Source organism: Numenius arquata, chromosome Z (genome assembly GCF_964106895.1).
Source record: "Numenius arquata chromosome Z, bNumArq3.hap1.1, whole genome shotgun sequence".
In the NCBI taxonomy this organism is placed as follows: Eukaryota; Metazoa; Chordata; class Aves; order Charadriiformes; family Scolopacidae; genus Numenius; species Numenius arquata.
Genome location: NC_133616.1, coordinates 65,017,247 through 65,031,035, shown reverse-complemented (window position 1 = coordinate 65,031,035; position 13,789 = coordinate 65,017,247). Strand labels below are relative to the sequence as shown.

At 38.0% G+C, this 13,789-nt stretch overlaps 1 protein-coding gene across 1 annotated transcript in view; it reads left to right on the top strand.

Annotated features, from left to right (window-relative positions):
- Positions 1-13,789, top strand: part of MCC (MCC regulator of WNT signaling pathway) — a 210,712-nt gene that overhangs the window by 14,221 nt on the left and 182,702 nt on the right. Inside the window, exon 2 of the mRNA XM_074166053.1 lies at positions 4,039-4,286. Coding sequence (XP_074022154.1) covers positions 4,039-4,286 — 248 coding nt within the window. The remainder of the gene's footprint in view (positions 1-4,038; positions 4,287-13,789) is intronic.

Here is a 13,789-nt window from a genome sequence, read left to right as displayed (position 1 = left end):
GAGTAGTAAGCCTTTTGTACAACCTGCTTCATGTGATTCTATGGGAATGTTATCTAGCCATCTCTTTCCCCATCTAAGATCCTGATAGAATCCTACTCTGAGCAAAAAGTGTCTCTCTGTGAGCCTTCTGGAAGTTCTGACTGAAGACTGAGCTCCGTGGAAACCTACCTGTACTTTGTTTTGCAGTTGTTGCTGGCTGTTTTCTCAGCTTTCCTCCCAAAACTTTACATGAAACATTGGTCCAGGTAGCCTTTGTGTGATGCTATGGTTTGTCAGCTGTACATTTCTACTTACTGTTGCAAGAATGAGACAGTGAGCTTTTATCTGAAGGATTTTTCATGGCCAATAAAACAAGCAATCTGGAGGACAGCTTTTTTGGTAAGGTTTGTTAATAGGTAAATTCATGTGAAATTTGAGTATCGGTCAATGTGATGGAATTGCTTTGGCAGTTGAAGGTCTCCACATGTAAGAGAGTTGCTGTAGGTCCAGTGTCACAAAAATGAAGGTGTGATTGCCTGTCCTTGGGCAAAACCCAGCAGAACTACTTAAGAGAAAATGGGTACAAAAAGTGAAATTAAGCCTTACCAGGACTAAAAACAGTCTAAATATTTTTAAATATTACAAATTACAGTATTCATAAATCTAACTAGTCCTGTAGCTCCTATCTGCTCTAATCCTGTGGGTTTTGAAAACTCTATCTTGTGTCTTCTAGTTGTTTTTTTTTCCAGTGCTCATCGTCTTAAGGTGAGGCAGATTGATTTGTCCTAAGACAGTGTTTAATAAAATGGTTCTGTAACACGGTGGCCGTTGTTCATAAATTACACTAATGCTTTCAGAGAATCCAAGTAGCTTTAAATGCCCAGCCCTTTGAACTCTGAAAAATTCCTATCTTTGAATTCAGGTGAGAATTCATTTGAAATGTATTTAGATGGGTTTAGTGGGTTCTCTAACAAAGAGACTTCCTGTTTCCAACTGTCTACTATGTGTCTCTCACCATAAAAATGGATCCAAATTTTCTAACAGTTAGTAGAAAGATGTCAGTTAACTCCCACAAAACAGAGAACATTTAGGTGTACGAGCAGATACACTGGCACTGTGTACATCTCTCTGCCAAAGACAAGCTCTTATCTGTTTTGAACTGGTGTCTTAGGAGAGACTTCTATAGTCATTTTGGTTTTAGAAGTTGAATCAAAATAGATGGCAGGATTACTTTATAACTAAAGTTATTTTCATTAAGAAAAGAGGATTCTTTGGTTTTGTTATTAAGCAGTAGGGCCATACCTACTGCTAGTGTCATAATCACTGGTTGTGGAATTTTATGTTCCCAAGTATTTTCCTTTTATTCAATTTCAGAATGCTTTTGAGACCATTTTCTTTTAAAGCAACTAGAACTTCCTATTAGTTGTGCTTCTCAACTCGTAGATATTTACATTTTCTATAGGTTGCTTCAGGCAATGTCCTCAGGCTGCAAATGCTACAAATGGTATTCAGTTCGTATTTGCATAACAGGAGAGAAAGCTTAGCACCTTTTGACTGTCAGAAACCAGATACCGATTTGGAGATGTCCTTTGTGGACTTAGAGTTGCCACAGAGAAGGCTGTGTAAGACATGCGGCCAGTGCCACCGCCTCCTGCCACCCTGGTGTGGCAGAGCGGCTCTTCTGAGGCTGGGGCAACAGTCCTTTGTCCTGGAAGACCCTGGCAAAATCGCTCTGCACTGCTTCTCCTGATACTTATTTCAAAATTAGCACTCCTCCGGGGAGTCCCTCAGTCTGTGCTGCTACACCTGATCTGTTTTAAGAGAGCAATGTAGACATAGCTTAATTTTGTCTGTCACTGCCCTTGTAAAACTTTGAAAACTTTGTCATCTTTGTTTTTCTTTGCAACAGCTTTGTGAGATTGGTTTGTATTGCTGCCTTAATTTTTAAAAACAAGGAACTGAGCCGTGCTAAGACTATTTATTTATTTATTGACCAGATTCAAAGCTAAGAGCAAAACTCTGACCAAAATTTTAACTGAAAGTGTCAATCACTTATACTTGGCCTATATAGTGTCATTTAATTCTCTTATAATGAAGTTATTTCTTGTCATAACTGGAGATTTTATTTTATTCATTTATTGCTAAAGTACATAGTCATAATGTAATTATTATTAACAGACTTAGAATGCTCCAGCCAATGTACAGCTTCTTTCTGTAGAATAGAAGGACCTTGATTGTGACAATAAATTACTTTAGTGAAACTGTTCTTGCAAGAACTTTGGATATTTCACTGTATCATGTTTCCATAGAAGCTTTCTGAATGATGTTCAGATATTAATAATGAAATAATAATACTAAATATGCCAATGATTCACATAATACTAATATTACACATTTCCTTTACCTTGCTCCTACAGAAAAGTTTTGTAGAACTTAAAAATAAGCAACATTTAAAAGAAGCCATGATGTATTCATACTATTTGTGGTATGAATCAGTGTGGTAGTATTATGCAATCCGGCTGTTTAAGAAAAGGGTGACACAGAAGAAATAGTGAAGTGTGACAGTGGCAAAGTAGTGGTCATTTTTTAAAAACTTTTGGAATTGGAGAGAATGGGGCACCAAGAGGTTTTTGATAATGTAGAGCAGCTGTTGACTGAACTGGGTTACCTGTATTTTCTTTACAATATGATTAGTTGTCATTTGACAAATGTGTATCTGACATCCTTCCCTCAAGAAGTTGTTTCAAGATTTTCTTTCCTTCTCTTTTCCCATGCCTCTTTCTCTTTGAAGTGAGATAGGGCTAGGTGGGAGAGGAACAGGAAGAAAATAGGATGAAAGAGGGTCTTTTGGCTCTCCCTCTTTTTGGGGCCCGTCTCTCTCTGAGCAGCAGCAGAATGAGGTGGGCCTGAGTATCAGCTTTGTCTTCTGCTCTTTAGGAAAACTATGAGCATCTGGAAAAGAGCAGAGGTGCTTTCTCTGTATGGTCAGGAAGATTATTTGGTCTGCGTTTACAGTTGCAGAGTTGTGTTTGCCTAAGAGCAGCAGTGGGGTTTTTAGTGGTATACATTTTGAAAAAAGACAGTATCACAACATCTTCAAAAACCCCTCCCTTTTCTTAGGGGTTGATTTAGTCTCTGATGAAGCAAATGACTGAGAAATTTCACTGAACTGCACATCCACCACTGTTGGAGAGTATTAGGTGTTTACTAATAGTCTACTTACATTCATATCCAATTAACATCCAAAACCTTCTTTCCTGTTCCCTGAGTAGAATTGTTAATGGTTATTCACCTTCCTTTATTTAGTTACCAACCAGATTCATGATTTTTTTTTTTTTTTACCAACTACTGCTGTTGAGAATTATTTCAAAATACTTAATGTTACCTCAGTTTAAAAAAGAAAAAAAACAGAGTGGTGCAACTTCTATTAAACAATTGGAACAAGCAAGCTTCTTAAGGGGCTTTTTTAGTCAGAATGTTTGGACACAGGCTTGAAGCCAGTTAATTGAAATAGTATTTCTGTTTTCTGCTATTTTCTTTGTCCTGTGTATATTTTTCTTCTTTAGCTTATTGATGTTCAGTGGCAAAAGACATTTTCTTGACCTGTCCTGAGTAAAATGGAAATTTAAGTAACCATTGATCTGGTCAGAAGATAATTACTTAAATTCTTATTATATCACCTTTTCAGAAGACAATGTGAAGATTAGCAGCAGGATTCAGCTGTCCCTTGTGTCTGTCTCTGCTAGTAGAAGTGTTATTAATGGCATGAAAATAGAAGTTAACATTTAAAGAAAAGTGTTACCTTCTTTTCCATAGTCTTTCTGTGTTGTAATTTCTTGCCAACCTCGTAGTTCCATTTTTGGATTAAGAAAAAGAATAGCTGGTTTATTGGTTTTAAATGTCTGTACATTAATGCATTTCCAAATTAGGCAGAGTTAGTATTCCTTTTCTTCTAAATTAAATTGTTGGTTTTTTTTTTCTTCTCTGTTCCCACTTTCCAATCTTTCTGCCACTTCCATCCTTTCTCTGCCCCCATTTTCTCTCTAAAAATATTCTTAGGAATGACTTGCTGATGGTGTGTCGCCAGCTGAATATGGAGGAATCTGTCGCGGAGATCATGCACCAGCTGGGAGCAGATGAAAATGGAAAAATTTCCTTCCAGGATTTTAGTCAGTGCCGCATGGAACTGGTACGAGAAATCAGGAAGGAGGAAGTGGAGCTCTCTGTGAAATCGGATGACTCTTGTAAAAAGAAAAAGTTAAGGGATAGGATAGCTTCCTGGCCAACTAGCAGCAATAACAGTTTAGGTAGGTATGACTTTTAAATGTCCTGTTGGTGTAATTTAACAAAAGATAAACTCCGGGGGTTTTGCTACCAATTTTACTGACATCAGTGAATATCATTTGTGAATATACTTTGGTATAATTTTGTCATCTATTAGAGTACTTTTTTAACTGATGCAGTCTGATCGTTGGTATGTAGACTAGAATGTGTGCAGAACATCCTCTTCTAAAAACTCTAGTTGAACAAGACAGCAATCTTTGTTGAAAGGACAAGGTCTGAGGAGCTCAGCTGTTAACTGAAGGTCTAGTGAGCTCTTTGTTGTCTGTAAAGCCCAGACAGGTAGGTAGGTAGAAATATTAAAAATGAGGAAAGAAATAATAATAATCTTTTGTCTTTCAGATGCAATACACTGTAGGAATGTGGATGTTTCTTGTATGCTTTAAAAATTATTCCACTTAGTTGGGGACCGGAGTGCTGGAAGTGTCTTGTGATTTAGAGAACAGAAAAATTCTCCTTTCCTTTTGCCCTCCCTCCACCCAGGGAAAAAAAAAAGAAAAAAAAAAACCAACCCCTTGCTATGCCACCTACAAGAACATGGGATGTAGGAAGGGATTGTCTGTGTCATGGAGTCCAGTCCTTGATTACAGTGTGATCAATCGGCATTAGATCAGAAATCTTAACACCTACAAAATGCTTCCTTGCACCCTGTAACAGATGCAGGAGACCAGAGGACGCAGCTTCTGTGTCCCAAAAATCCCAAAATGCAAGGTACTGTGGAAAAAGCTGGGGATGTTGGCAGTGCTCTAGCTCCCTACAGCAGCTGCACACAAGCTAAACATGACTGCTGGCCCTTGATCTGGAACTGACCTACATCCATGGTTCAGAAGAAGGCCATCAACCTCTGGTTGTATTTAGTTAGAGCTGTGTCCCCGCAACCTTTTGTTCAGACTACAGGAGCCTAGATCTCTTTTTTAAAAGACTCTTTTAATGAGAGATCCTGTATTAGTCATCCCAATGGTCTTTCTTTGCATGTGTCCTAAATTAAGTTAGGAATATTTTTTACAGTCAGATATACTTCTGACTGTACTTCAGACATACCTCTTCCTGGAGAGTTTGCTTATCTGTGTTCTGGCTCCTCATGTAGCTGACCTGTTGTCAGAGTCCCATTCTCTCTGACCAGGTTCTTTTAGATATTCTGCACGTGGAGGGTGTCATGCTTAATATCAGATTGACTTACTTGAAGATAGTTGATGTTACGTGGGATTTCTGATTTAGCAAAGTGATAACAAAACCTACTGAAAACACAATACCAATGTAATTTACACATAGCAGAATATAGCAATTGCAATACACAGCTCAATCACAATACCAGTGTGATTCTCAACGTCTCTAACATGCTCACTGTCATGACACTGGGCATCCCCAGTCTCTCTGTAAAGTCATATGTGGATTGAAGCCATCTCAAGTCCATTGCTCTCTTTGAAATTCATTAGTTGTTTGCATTTTTACAGTCTTTACGTTGTGCTAAGCCACATATACGCCTCTCCCTTGTTGGCCTGGCTAACTCAGGGAAACATTCACACTCTTAATGAACTCGGGGAGAAACACAGCAGCATCTGGTCTGCTCAGCTGTTGACAGCTGTTTATCTAAAGCAAAGAGTACCCTCAGATCCGCTTGGTGTTGAGATCAAGTCAGCTTCTTTGCAACAGCTGTAATCAGCAAAACCCTGCATTATTCCCTGAGCTTCATGGGCATGTTCCCCTGGCTCATCTCCTCTGAGCCTTCTTCTATGGTAGGGGTTTACCAGTCAGTCTCACCTGTCTAATTTTTCTCAGTAGTCTCTCTCCTAGAGAGTAAAACTGGGCGTGTGTGTTGATTTGGGGGTCTGGTTTTGTGTTTAGGATTTATTTATTTATTGGGGAGGTGGGGCGGTTCAGCAAATTATTGTATTCTGGTAACTCTGCACATGTTTTGGGCTGGTCATTTCAGGCATTCAAATTTTCCTTGTTTGCTTTGTATCCTTGGTGAATTCCGTATCTTCTTGCTTTTTAGATTGACTGCACTTCTCCCTCAACATCCCATTGTCTTATGCTCATTGGCTTTTCTTTTTGGCTTCTCAGCATAGCAAGTCTGTTTCATAGCTCTGTTTATTCTGCATCTCATCTCTTTTACTGCTTCTTAGTCATATTTTATCATAGAGGTATTTTGTTGTTAACATTTCCTCTGTTTATCCTTCTTCCATATATATTCTTGCATTGCAAGATGATTAACTCCATAGTTTCTCTGCCCATTTCTCCATCACTGTCTGATCTTTGTAATCCTTGTGCTCAATTGGATTTCCAGCCCATGAATCTCTGTCAGGAGCTGCATCAGACAACAGTTCAAAACCAAGATGGTGCCTAATATCTTTTTTTATTGGATTAAGGATGGTGTGTGTTCCCTAGTTATATAATTGCCTTCTGCCTCTGCTGGCTGTTTTTTCAATGCTGCCACTGTTGTATTTTCCTGCAAAACAGAAAACTACTTCTGCCCTCAGACTGCTATACAAAGTTTTGCTGGTTGCTGACCAGATTTCTGGCAACTTTGGTTTTAAAATCTTCTTTCTTAGACAAACCAGCCTAATAATTATGGTTTGCAATAATCATGGGTAGAAGATACATCCTAAGCTTTACTGGAGAAAGATCTGCATTGCAGTCTCAAAATTTATCCCACAAAGAAATATTATTAATTGCTGCCAAAAAAATAGTCTTTTAAACATTCAAATTTGTTAATGCATATAATTCAAACCCTAATCTTTTTTCCTATTTTCCAGTTTCTGTTAGTTGTACAACAGTAAATTGGTGCATTTTTAAAGTTGGTGGGTGAATTCATATTTCTTCTTATATTTTTTTTTCCCCAAAAGTTAAGTCCAGAAGACCTTTGAATTTCCTGCCTTGGTACATTTCTCTCTGTGCATACTTTTTTACAGTACTGTGGTTTTAAACCTATAGGGAATTCATGGGTTTTGTATTTGTCCTGCCTTGACTCTTGCAGACTTTGTAAGACTTTTTAATAATTAGAGAACATATGGAGATGCTCCCCCATGTAAACAAAAAGCAAAATGGGAGGAAATAATAATAATGAGCGTTTGGAATGCAAATGGTTTTTACTTGGTTGTAAAAGAAAACCATTGTGGCAGCACCGTTCAAGATGTTCTACAGATTATTTTTTTTTTTAAAGAGGCAAGGAAACACCACTGTAATGTATTTCTGTGATATAAACACTGCGCAGAATATGAACATAATGAGAGCTGAGGAATTACACTTGCAGTCAAGCATGAATTATGATCTGCATATACTTCCATGTCTTTCATGTCTTTGGACGTTCACATATGTACTCATTAGTGATCAAAGAGTTGATTGTGTTATATTGACTGTTTGCTATTGTTTTCTAAACGTTGTTCAAGATGGGAGATATCATCATGTGCAAATTCAAACATAAACTTGGTGGATGTTCCTTTTTTGTGTATCTTTCCTTTTTTTTCAGGCAAAGAGCACTTTTTAATAAACGTATTTTTGAAAGATAGTTTACAGGGCTTTTTTCAACTAGTTCCTACATAATGTATCAGCTGCTGATAATCTTTGAAAGCTGTTATCATGTATCCACGTGGGAGTGCATAAATAACAAAATTTCAAAATTCGTTTGATTGTCACTGAGTAGCAGGAGTCCTGGCGATCTAAAGCAAAGAATCCAGACTCTGTCATGGACATTTTTACACTGTGAGTTTGTCTGCAATTGTGCAGAGATTACCAGTTAGACAGCATTTTGTGTAGGCTTTTCTTGTAGCTGTTCACAGTTTCTTAACAAAGCATGCAAAAACTGCAAATATCTAAATAAAAGAATAACTTTGCCTGTAATTTTTGCGTTTCATTAAAGAAAATAACTGGAAAAAGAGATCCTAAGAAATAATAACATCTAAATGACTATTGAACTTCATATCAGCCATCATTTTTTATTGCTGATAAGGTCATTCTAATAATTTTACCAGCTTTTTTTAGCCAACAAATGTTTCTACTCCAGTGTTTCCAGGTGGGATGCAGAAGAAAGGAAACTGGTTGACTGTTAGTAAGGTACAGGACTCAGGTTTATTAATACCAGTCATATATGTGCTCAGTAAGCTAAACCTGCGTCCATAGCCATCTTGACAATCATTGAATCATAAAATCATAGAATGGTTAGATTTAAAAGGGACCTTAAAGATCATCGAGTTCCAACCCCCCTGCCATGGGCAGGGGCACCTCCCACCAGACCAGGTTGCTTAAAGCCCCATCCAGCCTGGCCTTGAACACCTCCAGGGATGGGACATCCACAGCTTTTCCGGGCAACCTGTTCCAGTGCCTCATCACCCTCACAGTAAAGAATTTCTTCCTAATATCTAATCTAAATCTCCCCTCTCTCAGTTTAAGAACATTACCCCTTGTCCTCTCACTACACTCCCTGATAAAGAGTCCTTTCCCATCTCTCCTATAGACTCCCTTCAGGTACTGGAAGTCTTCTCTTCTCCAGGCTGAGTAATCCCAACTCTCTCAGCCTGGCCTCATAGAAGAGGTGCTTCATCCCTCTGATCATTGTCATGGCCCTCCCCTGGACCTGTTCCAACAGGTCCATGTCCGTCCTATGCTGAGGACTCCAGATCTGGACACGGTACTCCAGGTGGGGTCTCACGAGAGCAGAGCAGAGGGGCAGAATCACCTCCCTCGACCTGCTGGCCATGCTTCTTTTGATGCAGCCCAGGATGTGGTTGGCTTTCTGGGCTGCCGGTGTGTGTTGCCAGCTCATGTCGAGCTTCTCATGCACCAACACCCCCAAGTCCTTCTCCTCAGGGCTGCTCTCCAGCCATTCTCCGCCCAACCTGTATTTGTGCCTGGGATTGCCATAACCCAGGTGCAGGACCTTGCACTTGGCCTGGTATAGATTTAAAAGTTTAATCTTTTATTAAAATGTGTGAAAAATTTTTCCAAGTTATTCGAATGATGCTTTTTGCTGCTTGGATACCAACAACTCAAAGCTATTATAATGCATTGTAGTTCTTACCCTACACTATTAATGTCAATGAGGGCTTTAACAGTAATTTGCAAGTAATAACCAGTAATTTTTCTGTAAGTGAAATGGAATATGAACTCTGTTAATGTTCTTCTGTGACATTGTTTAAAAGATAATAAAAATGAATAAAATAACTGTTGAAAGTGGTGCTGGAGTCTTGCACTGACCATGTGCTACGTGACTCTTTAATTTATCATTTCAGTAGGAAATACAGGAAGAATGTCAGTTACTGATCAGGTCTGCGGGTTCTATTTCCAGTTACGGCGACTGAAAGCCATAATGGGTACAATAAGTCTGTGTGAATCATCTAGTGATGGAAGTGGATTGCTTGGTGAATGAGAGCCTATTATACAGCAGAATGACGCATCTGAAGATGTAAGGCAGGGAGTTGCCTGAACAGTTGTGGCTTCTGTGAGGTTTTTCAGTGCTATATAGTTTTATATGTCTTATATAAAAGGTAGAATTAGAATTATTTTTATTATATGTTGTATAGAACTGTCTAGCCCTTTACAGGTAATTAGCAAATTGCCATTTTTCCCCATGATAAAGAATAGTCTATTTCCAGTACCCATTGTTTTTGAGGATGAACAAGGAATGGTACTGTTTATTAGTATATTCTTCAGACAGGTGAATCGTTTACTATCCCACTGAAAGCTGCAAGTACTTATTGATCTGATTTCATATTCTAAATAAATAGTTATGAATACCAGAGTCCATAAGCAATCTTTGGCTGTTGGTTAGTAATTTGTAGTTAGTAATTAATTCATAGCCAACTCCCCTGTTCTCTTTACTGGAAATAAGGCCCCTGAAAATTTGATATGATAATTTATTTATGTTGTGGATAAAGCATGTGAATTAATCAAAAGTATGGTGGAAATTCAGCCTCAAATTAGGCTTTTGGGTAAACATGAGAGGCAGGTCAGTTGGGGCTGAAAAATCATTACTTTTGCTTTGCATTAATTTCATGTTTGATCTTACTGCAAATAAATTGCTTTCAAGAAACTGATGCAGTAATTATATTTATTTATGCTATATTTAATTAAAAACTGCAGAGCTTGTATGGACTCAAAGCTGTGCTGCAGATTTTCTTGAGATTTATGAGCAAAGTTTCACTGTAGATTTGACTGGAAAAGCTGTGAATATCTGCTAGGCCAAATTTAACTACATACAAACTTCTGTTAACTGCAAGTGGCTCGGCTTACTACTTTTAAATATTCTTTTGATACCACTGTCTTTGTGCAAAGCAGTAGTATATAGGTAATTGTTATTTTATTTTTATTTTTTTAGAAATGTAGAGTGCTAATTTATATGAGCAGCAGAACAAATGAAACTGATTTTCAAGGGATTTGCAATTGACAGCTGACTAATTGTATTAAAACTGCGATGTATAGTATATGTTAAACACTAGTGAATCTACAAAGGATGGAAGTTATCCCTTCAGAATGGCTTCTATGGTGTCTAATAGGGCAACAAACTTGGTTGAAGCTTTCTTATGGTTTGAATATTTGTAAAATGTATGAACAGCTAAGCTGCATTACACCAGAGGTTGTTCTGCAATGGTATCCTGTCTCTTAGAGCGGTGAAAAGCAAATGGTTAGAGAAGATAATAGCAATTGGGTGAGCAAGTAATGATGCTTCCCTATTAAATTTCAGTTCAGGGACTTTGAACTAGAGATAGTTGCACTTGTTCACACATGCATTACCTCCCTCCCTCTGTAATACTGTATTACAAAACTGGGTCTCTGAACCAGTGCTGGTCTTCACCATGTCTGCACAGCTTACCCTTTTGCTGTATGAGGAAGAAACTCTTGTTGCATTGCTTCAATTTCCTTTCCTCCTTCTTCCATGTATGTGGAATTTTATGTTTTTTTCCTAGTGTGTCGAATCAAGTTCGTTGAGTGTTGCATCACACTTCATTATTTTTCTCAGCAGGAGCACTAACAGAGTCTGTCATCTTTGTGCCTTCCATAGAACTTACAGGAATTTAGTATGTTTGAGATTTTAACACTACTATCAAATGTCTTTGAAATTTCCAAGTAGTTAAAAAAAGATTGAAGGCAAGAGGGAAGACAGACAGACCAATGGCCAGAGCATACCTCCAGGGGAAACACAGGAAAATGCCCTTCCTGATAGCTGCTGCTTCCAAGTCAATAGAATGGTTGGCCCAGACACAAGCATGTAGCTAGAGCTGGAGCCTGATCCTTGGCCTTCTTTGCACCACACAGCTCTACAAAGCACCACAGATATGGATTGTTCCAGAGTCGTGTTATTGCTGTCCATGCTTCTTGGTAACTCCAGTGGCAAGACATGGAGCTGTGACTTGCCATAGGGAGTGTGGAACTGGATTGCAGCATCACTTCATCCCTTTTATCCCAGTTTAGGCTTTCTACACAAACTGTGATAAGCTTGAGAAACCGAAAGGGTACAGCTGAGATTTTCACAGAGGCCACGCTTCATTTGGCTCAGGGATGAGCACTGTGATACATCCCACTCTCTAGCTGTTGTAAAACAAGGGCTGCCTCTCAGCACATTTCTGCTTCCCTCTCCTGACTTACATGGTGACATGCTCATCACCTGCCCACTTCTAATATCACCAGTGTAGGTCTGACATACTATGGTTCATAAAACAGCAAGCAACAAAATGACAGCAAACTTGGGGTGTTTTGTTTGTTTGGTTTGGTACATGTGAACTGAAGTCATAGAATCATAGAAAGTCAGATCCAAATTGAGGTTGTATTGAGTGGAAGATAATCTGAGTGGAAGCTGATTGTTCACATATGGAGAAAATTGCCATGGGAGGGGAAAATAACTTTTTTTCAAAAGTACAGTGTATACAGTACAAGTACTCTACTTGGAAGGTATGTTGGTACTTCATCTAACTTCTCTATGGTTTCAGGTTTTATGTGCCCTTTTTCGTATTACTATATACACCGCTTGTTACTAGAGATTATTAATTTCCAGGACAAAAGGGATTATTGTCTCCGTTACTATGATCTTCAAGTGAAATATTAGAGTGAGTTCCTGAGTACAATGCAGTTGTTAGCCATTGGTGTTCTGGGAAAATTTGGTTTGGTAATTAAACAACACCAGGTTTTAGGAGACATTGGTTTCTAGACTGTTGATAAGTCATTCTCATCATCCATTTCTTGTGTCTCAATAGAGGAAATGGTTGTCATGTCTCAGTGACAGTCTTAAATTGTTTTTAGATTCAGATAGGTGTATGAAGGTGTTATGGATCGTGTGCTTTTTTTTTTTGTTTTCTGTTTCATCATTCCCTATATGGCTGATGCCAGTCTGCTGGCAAGTACTGAAACCACAATAGTTAACAGGTATGCATTTCTACAGTAACTGAAAGGAATTTTAAGGCCATTTGACTGAAATTCCACAAACATTTATAAATATGCATGGCTTGGGCTACTGGTGTAACAAGCCCGGCTTCTTCATCCACAAAGCTGTGTTGTAATAAGAGGAACTTTTTCTTTCACTAGACACATCACTGAATATTTTACTTTCTCAAGACTGTGTAGGGAATGAGATACCTGGTACAAACTTTGATTGTCTACTTTATGGGTTGATTCTTGGCAAGCTCATTCTTTTATCTGTCCTAATTTTCATATAGGCATTCCGTTTATTTTTCTGAAGATTTTTGGTAGTTTTTATACTTGATAAAAATCTGCTTAGAAAAATATGTCATGGAGTGTAAAAAATCAAAACCAAAAAGCCTAAAAAAAGAGATGTCAGCATTACTTTAGTAAGTGACAGTGCTGGTTAAGTTTCAAACTATTCTAATTTCTTCAAAGGTGCATTTAAGTATTTGCCACATTTACTCTACAGTTATACTCTATAGTGGGTCTGGCAGCACAAAATTCCAGAATTCCTGAATTCTGAATGTACCAATATTGAGAATACTTCAGTGAACCTGAAGTACAGGTGAGGTTGAGGTTTTGTGATGATTTGAAGAAACATACCAGTAGAAAATTAAAATGTTACAACTGTACTTCAAGGACACAAGGGAGACGAAGCGTGATCTGACTGCACTTGGTGTACGTACTACACTTACAATATGCACCTGATACTGTGCATGAGCCTTCAGTGGGCATTGAGAAACATAACTAGAGAAGACTTATTTTACTGAGGTATATCTACAAGAGAATTCTTATCTATTGTGAGTATCAGTTTTATATGTTCTCAAAGGCAAATAATTTTACTCTTTCAGTCAAATCTTGATTTCTCTTTCCATTTGTTCTTTGTCATATTATCATGCAAAACCATTATGCTGTATTAGGTCATTTATTTGATACTGATGTGTATTTTTGGATTCTCTGTAATGCTATCAAGCATGTGTATTATATTGTATGTTCTTAGCACTGGTAAAGGCATATAAAATATTGCTTTTATATACTTCTTTCAAAGTATACTTGTTTGTCTTGGCATAATATCAAA